At 53.4% G+C, this 11,296-nt stretch overlaps 1 protein-coding gene across 3 annotated transcripts in view; it reads left to right on the top strand.

Annotated features, from left to right (window-relative positions):
- Positions 1 to 396: 396 nt before the first annotated feature.
- SH3PXD2A (SH3 and PX domains 2A) overlaps positions 397 to 11,296 on the top strand; it is a 259,112-nt gene continuing 248,212 nt past the window's right edge. For 2 of the 3 annotated variants that reach the window (XM_040254321.1, XM_040254320.1), the window contains exon 1: positions 398 to 905. In XM_040254321.1, the coding sequence (XP_040110255.1) occupies positions 834 to 905 (72 nt within the window). In that variant the 5' untranslated portion in view covers positions 398 to 833. Of the gene's footprint in view, positions 906 to 11,296 lie in introns of all 3 variants that reach the window. The other variant, XM_040254322.1, reaches the window with a different exon arrangement.

Below are 11,296 nucleotides of genomic sequence, written 5' to 3'. Positions count from 1 at the left end.
TTTTCATGAAAGAGCTCTGGGGGATAGGAGTGGGAGGGGGCCGTAAAGCTGGGGGCCCAAAGGCACAAATCCGCTCCCAGACCGAAAGCCAGGGCGGGGGCGCGCTCGGTTCATTCCCCCTCGCCCCTCCTCCCTCCGAAGCCACCCCGAGTTTCGGTGCCTGGCGAAGTCGCCCAGCGCCGCGCCAGGCCGCTGGCCGCGCTCTCTGCGCGGTGGGGGCGCGCGGGCCCGCTCCGGCCTCTCCGGCCGTGCTGCAGCCCCCCTCCCCGTCGCCCCGAGCCCCTCCCCCGGGCCCGGAGCCCCTCCCCGCGCGCTTCCCCTCTCTCCCCTCCCTTCCCTTCTCTGCCTGCCCGGCCCTGCCTCCGCCTCCTGCGCCCGCAGCCTCCGTCAGCGCCGAGCCCCCCGGAGCCGGAGCGCAGAGAAGGGGCGCCGCCGGCCCCTCCCCAGCGCGCTGACAGCGGGCTCCGGGGCCCCCGCCCCGTCCCCTCGCCGGCGGGACACACCCCCGCCCCTCCTCTGCTCCGCCAGTTCCCGCCGGACCCACCGGGCGGCGGAGAGAGCGGGCGGGCGAGCCGGAGAGCTGCGGCGGCGCGGGAGGGAAGGGGAGCGCGGCAGGCCCACGGGGAGCCGCCCGGGCGCACGGAGCCCGCGTGCCCTCTGAACAGCCCCCGCCCAGCGGCTGTACCTGTGGGCTTGGGGAGCCCGGGCAGCGGCGCGCCGGCCCGAGGTAGCTGGGGAGACCCGGGGACCCGGGAAGCGGGACAAGGAGCCGGGGTCGGACCGGGATGAGAAGGTGACGCCGCCGGGGGGCGCCACTCGCTTTGTGGGGCAAGATGCTCGCCTACTGCGTGCAAGATGCCACCGTGGTGGACGTGGAGAAACGGAGGAGCCCCTCCAAGCACTATGTGAGTACGCCCCCACGGCCCCTGCGGGAGGCTGGCCAGGAACCCCCGGAGGGCCCCTGGGTGGCCCCTCAGCCCTCTCCGTGGTAAGTCCCGGAGCTGACCGCCTACAGGGCAGCCTTTGGCGGTGGTCTCTTCGCCGGGCTGTGATCTCCAGGGAAGCCTTTTCTGACCTTCCTCCACTGCTCCCCTCCACTCCCCCGCCCCACGCCCGTTTTCTTTTTTTGGCATTGGAATTGGCAAGTGGCTGCCCTTGTCTGTTACAACGGTGAAGTCATCTGTCCGCCTGAGCTTTGATGGATGGTGGGGGGAACGTTCTTCAAGCCCTTGCTGGGAAGCTCCGTTGGGAAAGAGCATCTTCCCGGCCCTCCCTGGGGGCTCGGGTCGCTCAGGCGCACGCAGACCGAGATGCTTTCAGAGGTTTACCCTGGGGACGGACGCCTCGCACGAGCCTCCTACTTGTGCCCTGGTCTCTGTCTCCCCAGGCTTGGGTCTGGGGGCCCGAGAGAAGCCGCCGCGCCCCTGCCCTACCTCCACCCTCAGCCCTGAGCTTTGATTTCCTTCTTAAAGCCCTCGTGTCGGTCGGTGTGAGGAAAATTGTGGCTTTTCCTTTTATCCCTCCTCTGGACGTGACCCTTAACCGGGGTTCATTTCCTCTTAAGTGATGCTCCGTCTCCGACACGAGGAGGGAAATGTTTGCTGTGGTCTCCGAGGAGCGGCCGGCTGCCCCTCCCCCTGCCTTCCCAGACTTAATGAGAAGGGGCTAAGGTTGACCGAGCCGAGCTGGGTGCCGTAGGACGCGACGCCCTTTCATCTCAGCCCATCCCCGTCTTCCCATCCTTCCCACCTTAGGAAGTAAATTGTGTCCTTGGCTCCGGAGGCTGCCAGCCCGAGGCTGCCAGTCCTAGCGGCTTTGCTCCTGTTCTTGAGACCGAAGAGACAGACAGCAAGGACTGCATCTTATTTGCAAATTAGGCATTTAAAGGAGCATTTAGAATGCTCAAAGCATTAATTTTCACAATTAAAACAGGCTGTGGGTTGCTGCCCTAGACAGCACATTGATCTCTGCCTTTTATTTCCTTGTTGGAAGGGGACTGGATTTGTGCTAATGTCAGCCTCAGGCTACTCTTGCTGTCTTTATCCCCAATAGCTCTGATCTTCGGGTTTATTTTTAGTGGAATAAATGAGCTTGGGCTCAGGTTGGGGAGGAGGTAAACTAAGGAGTCTGGTTCCTGAGGGGACGGAAAGGTGGGTGCTGGTGGAAGGGTTCGTCCTTTTGTGTCACTGGCCCGGCAGGCATCTCCCCCTGCCCTTTTGAGAAAGCTGTCTTTGGAGGATTTGGGTTCCCGTGTGGTTGCCCTCCTCTGAGGCAGATGTCCATCGGCATATCCTAGCCCTTATTATGAAGTCAGCCTTCCTAACTTCTTTTCTCGAATGTTGCAGTTTTAGGGCTTCTTTTCTAGTCCTCAGGTAAGGTAGGCACTGTTTTCAACAGATGGCACTCTCTGTGGATCTTAGGTGAAACATCAAACCTTAGCTTTGACCAGTGATGTCCAAGGTTACAGATGTAGAACACACCAGCCAGGAGCATTGCTAAAGGGACTAGGGGCCCACTGCGAACAGTGTTGAGAGGTGGTTAGTGCTGAGGCTTTGAGTGAGAGGCTCTCGTTCAAAGCCTGGCTCAGACACTGAGTACCTATGCAACTTTGGGCAACTTACTGAACCTCCATGTACCTCAGTTTCTTCATTTTTCAAATGAGGATAATAGTAGTATCTACTTCACAGGATTGTCTGGAGAATTAAATGAGATCATCCATGCAAAGCACTTAGTGCGGTCCTGGCACATAAAAGGCACTCATTAGATGGTAGCTTATGATTGGCATGATTCTGACTAAGAAAGCACTTTTGAAAAGCAGCTATTAATGGTCTGGCAAGAAGGAAGAAAGATTTGGGGTTTTAGGATTGCTAATAACTTGTTCTCTGTGAAAAATACAAAAAAAATGTCCTGTCCAATTCCATTGACATGATCATTTCCTCCCTTTTCATGGACAGTGTTTTCTGGGACGTGTCCGCTTCCCGTGTTAAGAATCAATGATGCTATGTGTGGGCCGGGAGTGATGTCACTGAGCAGACGGGGCATACAGAGCCCTGAACGCAGGTTGTGGAAAACAGCTAAAGGAGACACTGTTGTGTGTTACGGAACTGTGGAACTGGCAGGGACCTGAGGACTCATGGGACTCCACCCCTCATTTTACAGACGAGGAAACTGAGAACCGGTTGAGGTAAAGTTGCTTGTGACACAGCGAGTCACGGCACCTGGGTCTGACTGGCCTTCTGCCCATCACGTGGGTTGGGTTCATCTAAGTGCCCTGGAAGGCTGGTTGGGGTTGATGAGGAAAGCAAATATCTGGTCATAGCAAGAGGTTCCTGCACGTGTGGGGCATTAATGCAACAGAAGAGGGGGCTGATAGTAGAATGTGTCGACGGGGCCAACAGGGCAGGAGGAGCCAAGGCAGGGAGGCAGCGCCTCTGAAGCCTAGGGTCGCCTCCTCCCTTGGCCTCTGCAAGGCCGACACCACACACCAGAAGGTCAAGTGTTCCGGCCAAGGCACTTTGGTGTGGGTAGCTGGCAGGACACACTGCGGCATGTCATGTATGTCCTGGAAGCCCTTCTGCACTGTAGAAGCTTACCCTCTTCCCGCCTCTCCTGGTGAGGTGATGGTGAACTGTGAGTCTGCGGTTTGGCAAATTGCAGAGCCGAGCGGCTTTATGGGATATGCACGTTAGCCGGAGCTAGCTGATGAGAGGCCTGGGGCCCAAGCAGGAGGGGCTCTGCTGGCTCCAGAATGCTGGGAACACACTGCAGAGGTCTTCTCAGGACAGGCTTGTCTCTAGGATGGGTGTGGAGCCGCCTAGATACCAAGGGTCTTGTGTTTTGGCCTGTTTATGAAAGGGCAGGCAGGTGACCTGCATCATTTGGGTGGTACTGTCAGCCCTTGGCTTCCTTCCTTTCTGCCTGGGCCTTGCTTGGGACGCTGGGAGGGGGGAGTATTTGGGGGAGGTAGGCAGCTGCTGCTTAGACCAGGCTCCTTGCCTGGAGTTGGGCTCCTCTCTCAGCTGTTATGAGCTGTCCCTGGAGAGACCTTAGGTAAACTGGCTTTGGCCTCAGACCACTTGTCTTTCAAATGGTCCTAATGACGCTGGATGCAAACTGCAGTTACCTTTGACAACTTTCCATAAGGATGTGAGCTCCGGGTCACATGCTTTGCACCCACACGCATGTGTAGGTGTAAGGCAAGTCATATGGTGTTGGAGAGAAGCTAGTGCATCTAAAGCAAACAAGAAATTATTTGTTTGGATTTAAGAGGCGTTGTGCTTTCGCAGTCATTTCCTCTCCTGACTGTTTATTTCAGACAAATACCAGTCGTGAATGTTCCGATCCTCTATAGGACTCTTAAGGGAATGCAAATGATAGCCAGTGGGAGCAGTTACTGTTGTTGATGCCAGAAGCTCAATGTGCAGGATTTCATGTGATTCCTACAGTCCATGCAAAGTCTTTGATTTCTTTATACAGATGGGTGAGCTGAGACATGGAGAGGTGAGAAGTTGCTCAGGGTCTCCCAGTTAGAGATATGGGTCAACTCAGGTCACTTCACCTCCAGAGGAAGAGACGAACCTACAATGAGGCCCTTCTCCTCCACTGGAGTTGGTTGTGGAGACCAGGCTCGGGTTTACAGGACAGCAAGAGAGCAATGCCAGGTGGCGTTTGAGGACTGACTCACTAACTAGGACGTTCACTTGGTGCCCCAGAGGAGGGCATGTGACAGGCAATCGGGGGAGGTCACTGTGAGGCAGGGGATTAGAGCAAACCCAAGATGTTGTCTGCTCTCCAATGATGCCTGAGCTGATAAATGAAGGATCCACCCTGGAGAAATAATACATTCTCCTGTGTGTTTAGAGCATCGCAGATCTGGGGCTTGGTCCTGGGAGCTACATTTTTAGGAATTGGGCATAGACCCATTCATTTCTCTGCCTTTCATTTTTTTTCCCTTAAGCCCTTAGACTGTGGATCCAGCCCCACAGGAAGAAGGATGTGCAGCTGCAGTATGGACAGGGTCTTCTCAGGCCAGTCCCACTGTAGACTTACTGGTGTTGGGCAGATCAGGGTTTGAATCTTGGCTCTGACTCTTCCTAGGTGAGCAGCCTGGAGCCAGCCACTCTGGGTCTCAGTTTCCTCACCAGTAACCTTACAAGGATTTTGGAAAATTGATCTGAGATAATTTGGGGGCAAAGCTTCTACTCTTAGTGCCTTACCTAGTGGTGCTGGTGGTAAAGAACCCACCTGCCAATGCAGGAGACGGAAGAGACGTGGGTTCACTCCCTGGGTCAGGAAGATCCCCCGGAGGAGGACGTGGCAATCCACTCCAGCATTCTTGCCTGGGGAATCCCATGGACAGAGGAGCCTAGCAAGCTTCAGTCCATGGGGTCACAAAGAGTTGGACACGACTGAGGCAAGTACCTGGAGCCCATCATGGGTGCCTAACATACTAGCTTCTGTCTGGTGCTCCTTATCACCGAAACCCTTGAGTCCATTTAGAATCTGATAGGCGAAGCTATGAGAGAAGGGAAGACTGAGGCAAAAAAGGAAGGCCAGCTGTTCACAATCTGATGGGAAAGTGGGCTCCATGCCCCATGGAAAACACCCAACATACAAGAGAGACAGATAAACAAGGAGCAGCTGTTCAGACCTGGAGGGCTTCCTGGAGCTGTCCAAGTGTTGGCTTCCTGGTGTGGTGGGAAGGAACATGTGTTGGGGGAGTGGAGTAGAGAGGTGCTGCAGGTGAGGGCAAGGTCATACAGGATCCCAGCCCCAAAGTCAGTGCCACACGTGGGTTAGCACTCTTCCCTGCTTTCTTCTGGGCTCCCCAGGTGGCTCAGAGGGTAAAGAATCTGCCTGCAATGCAGGAGACATGGGTTCTATCCCTGGGTCAGGAAGATCCCGTAGAGGAGGGCATGGCAACCCGCTCCAGTATTCTTGCCTGGGAAATCCTATGGACAGAGGAGTCTGGTAGGCTACAGTTGATAGACGTGCAGAGTTGGACACCACTGAAGCGACAGAGCACATGTTTTCTTACTGTCTGTCTGTCTGTCTGTCTCTCTCTCTGTCTCTCTCTCTCACACACACGCACACACACATACACACACACACACAAGAACAGTTTTTTCTCTTGCTCCAAGGAGGGAAGTGATCTAGGGGTGATTCACAGGTCTGACAAGGATTCCTGCTCATGGAACAACCGACCACATCCTTAAAGGCTGATGGAAGAAGGAACACAGTCAGTCATTTATCATGGTTCTCTTTAGAGCCAGCTGAGCGAGGGCTTGGGGGGACAAGTCGGGATTGGAATCACCATGTGTGGTGGCAGGCAGAGGGGAGGCAAAGGGAAGGGAAAAATAAACCTATTTGATGTCATTGGAGACCGGTTCCAGCTCCAGAAATATAAGCGCCAGCTGCTGCATTTTCCAAAGAGATATTCCGAGGCCAGCATGAGTTAATCGTCGGTGGAGGCAGTGAATTAGAGGAGTGTTGTTAGGACTTCTGACTTTGGGGTTTGCACCGCGGTCCCTGGAAATTGCCTTCTAATTTCCTCAGCCTGAGTCACTGACCAGACTATTTCTTGGCCAGAAAAAGCCTAACAGGCAGTTCTGTTCTGTTTTGCCTCTTTATTAAATGAAATAAAACAAGTAATAGAGTTATACATACGGTAGTCACACTTACTCCTCTTGAGTTCTGAGCGTCCAGGAACAGGCTCATGGTTTAGGACAGGGATCCCGAGAACAGGAAGGACAAGGGGTGTGTGTGGGAAATGAGGTGGAGACTCTGGCTCTGGAAATGATTTCTGAGTCAGGGCCAGAGGTGTTCTCTGCCGTGGCTATTGCCAACAATAACGGAAGAGTCCAGGAGGGTGATCAGCATTTCAGGAGGCGATTCCCAGGGCTGTGTGTGACTTCTCGCCTGGACTAGGTTGCTTCGGCTGCTGCTCTGTGTAGTGGAGTCAGGACGGGAGGGAGGGAGGGTGGCACACTGGGCCACAAGGAGGCCCCCAGGAGCCTCCAGGTGGCTCACGTTAGCAGCAGGTGCTGAGCAGAATCCAGTGAGGATGTTGAGATGCAGTGAGGAGGAGGAGAACCAGTATATGAGTGCCTGCTCTGTGCCAGGCATAGCAGAAGAGACCTTTCAGAGGGGATTTCATTTTAACATCATAACCTCCCCATGAAGTAGGTCAGTGTTTTTATTTCCACTTTATAGGAGTAGAAACTGAGGCCCAGAGAGTTTATGCGGCTCTCACTCAGAGTAATTCAGTGTCAGGGCTGGGATCCTTACTCTGGCATCTGACACCGGAGTCTATGAGCTTGTCACTTTCTTCCCCATTAGAGCCAGATCAAATGTGAGGGGTATGAAAGGAACCAAGGAGTCTGGGCCACACCTCCTGAGAGAGAGTAAGATGTGTGTCTAGAAGGCTGTATTGTTGGAGAGTCCCTGGTCTCTGCTATCCCCAGGCCAGAATCCTGTCTCTACCACTTATTGCCCTGGGATTCGGTGCAAGTTCCTTCTTTCTCTGTGCCTCAGTTTCCTCACCTGTTAAAAACGAACAAAACCAGACAAACAAACAAAAATGAGGGGGAAATAGGACCTAGCTCGAAGGGCTGTGGTGAAGAGTAAATGAGTCGATAAATGTAAAGAGCTTAGAACAGCAGCTGGCACATATTAAGCGCTGCATAGGCATTTGTACTAATATTAAGACCCCCTTCCCTGGTGGCTCAGATGGTAAAGAATCTGCCCGCAATGTGGGAGACCTGGGTTCAATCCCTGGGTTGGGAATATCCCCTAGAAAAGGAAGTGGCAACCTTCTCCAGTATTCTTGCCTGGAGAATTCCATGGACAGAGGAGCCTGGTGGGCTACAGTCTATGGGGTTGCAAAGAGTTGGACACGACTGAGCAACCAACAGTCCCACTTTCAAAGCTTCAGAAGGAGTTCTCTGTGAACTGGAGTTTTTCAGGGAAGACTGACTGGCGAAGGCCAGCTTCGTGATGGGCCTCAAGGAGTAACTGGGGATTGGGTGGGAAAGAATAGGATTTAGGTGGGGAAAAGAGGGGAAGGCATGCCAAGAAAGGGAAAAGCAAAGGTGCTAGAGGTGGAATGTGCAAGGAAAACACGGGCAAAACCCAAGCCGGGAAGGATAGGGAGGAAGGGCAGCCAGCTCTTGAGAGCCTCACATACCCGTCTAGAGGCTTCACCTCTGCAACTTCCATTCCTCCCAAGGATTGCAGGGGACAGGACCTGCTTGTCACTGTGGGGTCCTTCTGGTGAGCCCCAGAACTGGCTCTAGAGTTGTTGTTGCAGCCATGGCAGGAACAGAGCTACCTATGTAGGGATGGGAACCATTTCTGTGTGTTGGGGACTCTACAGTTGGCAGGCCAGAGCCTGGCCCTTCTCTGTTTATAGCTCTTACTCAGAAAGGTCAGGCTGCCTCATAAAAGTTGATTGTACCCCAGAGGTCTTGGGGAATGAGGGTGGTGGAGGGGCAGCAAGAAGTGAGGTGTTGACTGCTTTGGGCCTCATCCGTGGAGGGCCCTGCTGCCAGGGCCTTATGTCACGGCGAGGTCATTTCCATCTCCAGTCCCCAGCGCTGCCGCTCAAGCACCCCAGTGGCAAGAGAGGAGACCCTTGTTCTCGGAGGGTCTGGGGGCTAACACTGAACAGCTTGCTGGGAGCTCAGGATGTCTCCAAAGTCTCAGCGTCACCTGAAACTTTCAGGCCAGCGTTGTCTTCTATCTCAGCATCACTCTCAACCGGTTTTAGTTAGAAAGACAGTGTTTCAAACTACCTCTTGGTTTATTTAACCCTCACCCCATTGTCAGATGTTCCAGTAAGCCTGATTCTTTAGGGAAAATGTAATAATAACAGCTAACATTTCTAAATGTTTTTTACGTGCTGAGTTTTACATGGAAACTCAAAACAGCGTGCTGAAACGTGTAGTTACTACTGACATCTGCTTCATGCAGGCCAGGATGCCAAGGTCCAGAGAGCTTAAAATGAATTGCCAAACACCATGCAGCTAAGAAGCTGACCCAGGCCTGCTGGCTCCAAAACTGACCTTGTCCCCACAGCAGCCTCACAGCCCTCGATCTCTCGTTGCATCTGGGAAGACCAGGCCCCAAGGAGATTCCACCTGAGGCTTGGCTCGTTGGCTCCTTAAGATGGGAGACCTTCCACATGTCACCTTCCCCACTCAATCTCCATTTGCCCATCTAGAAAATGGGTTCATTGCTTCCTTTCTGGCCTGCTGCCTTACAGAGGGGAGGGTAGATATGAAAGCTGCTTTGGAAAATGCTGAGCCTAGCGAAAATAGCTGTGTGAAGGGGTCCTAGAACCCTCTGTCTGGCTTCTTCATCATTTGGGAAGATGATGCTTTACCAAAAGGAGCTCTTCCTGATTCAAGCGAATTTCTAGACAAGGTCCCTCTGCCACACTTCCGGCCCAAGAAGCCTGTCAATTCAGTTCAGTCACTCAGTCGTGTCTGGCTCTTTGAGACCCCATGAATCGCAGCACGCCAGGCCTCCTTGTCCATCACCAACTCCCAGAGTTCACTCAAACTCACGTCCATTGAGTCAGTGATGCCATCCAGCCATCTCATCCTCTGCCATCCCCTTCTCTTCCTGCCCCCAATCCCTCCCAGCATCAGAGTCTTTTCCAATGAGTCAACTCTTTGCATGAGATAGACGAAGTACTGGAGTTTCAGCTTTAGCGTCATTCCTTCCAAAGAACACCCAGGACTGATCTCCTTTAGAATGGACTGGCTGGATCTCCTTGCAGTCCAAGGGACTCTCAAGAGTCTTCTCCAACACCACAGTGCAAAAGCATCAATTTTTCGGCACTCAGCTTTCTTCAGAGTCCAACTGTCACATCCATACATGACTACTGGAAAAACCATAGCCTTGACTAGATGGACCTTTGTTGGCAAAGTAATGTCTCTGCTTTTTAATATTCTGTCTAGGTTGGTCATAACTTTCCTTCCAAGGAGTAAGTGTCTTTTAATTTCATGGCTGCAGTCACCATTTGCAGTGATTTTGGAGCCCCCCAAAATAAAGTCTGACACTGTTTCCACTGTTTGCCCATCTGTTTGCCATGAAGTGATGGGACCAGATGCCATGATCTTAGTTTTCTGAATGTTGAGCTTTAAGCCAACTTTTTCACTCTCCTCTTTCACTTTCATCAAGAGGCTCTTTAGTTCCTCTTCACTTTCTGCCATAAGAATGGTGTCATCTGCATATGTGAGGTTTTTGATATTTCTCACAGCAATCTTGATTCCAGCTTGTGCTTCTTCCAGTCCAGCATTTCTCATGATGTACTCTGCATACAAGTTAAATAAGCAGGGTGACACTATACAGCCTATTTGGAACCCATTTGGTTCCTATTTGGAACCAGTCTGTTGTTCCATGTCCAGTTCTAACTGTTGCTTCCTGACCTGCATTTGGGTTTCTCAAGAGGCAGGTCAGGTGGTCTGGTATTCCCATCTCTTTCAGAATTTGCCACAGTTTATTGTGATCCACACAGTTGTGGCCAGGGTCAATTCAGGCCCACTCTAGGCCCTTAGTGAAGATGTTTTCTAGAAAGCCACCTCTGGGAACTTTGCTTCTCTCCAAGTCAGTCATTTCTGTGAATGGGAAATACAGAGCTATTTCCAGCGCCATCTCTGCCTGCTGTCACCTGAGGGGAGGAGGTGACATCCAGGGGGCTGAGCTAGTGATGTGGAAGCAGCTGTGCTTTCTGCCCTCCACTCAGCGGCCCTCTCCAGCCTTTGCTGTCATTTCCTTTGCTTGGTGAGGAAGCCGCCCTCCCTGAGCCTGGGTGGAAGTGCGTGGGTCGGGTGGGGGCCGGATCCCTTCCTCTCTGTGTATCAGTGCCGCATAAATTATGCAGCGGGGGCCTGTGGGGGCCCTCCTGTCTCTGGGATCCCTGGAGTGTGAACTCCAGGCCTGGCGGAAATTGATCACTCCAGGGGGTGGGGGATGGGGTGCTGCCCAATGCTGATAGTGAACATCAGGGCGGAGCAGGTGGGGTAAGGGGTGGAGCGGGTGTGCATTTTAAGCCCTGTTGTATTCATAAAGAGGCTGACTCGGAAAGTTGAGGTCGCACTGTTAGTGGGGCACAGGGCCCGGTGTGTGGGCCCCTCGCCCTAGGCGATGCCTGGGTCACACTGTCACTGTGACTTACATGTGGGTGCCTCTCCCAGAGGGAACCGGGTGCTGCCCCAGGGTAGCGGGGGCTTCTCCCGGCTCAGCACAGGGTTCTGCTGGGGAGTAGTTGTCCTCGTGGGGAGGGCTTGCC

Source organism: Oryx dammah, unplaced genomic scaffold (assembly GCF_014754425.2).
Source record: "Oryx dammah isolate SB20612 unplaced genomic scaffold, SCBI_Odam_1.1 HiC_scaffold_14, whole genome shotgun sequence".
NCBI lineage: Eukaryota > Metazoa > Chordata > Mammalia > Artiodactyla > Bovidae > Oryx > Oryx dammah.
The sequence above is the reverse complement of the archived record's forward strand: the minus strand, read 5'-3'. Positions and strand labels throughout refer to the sequence as shown.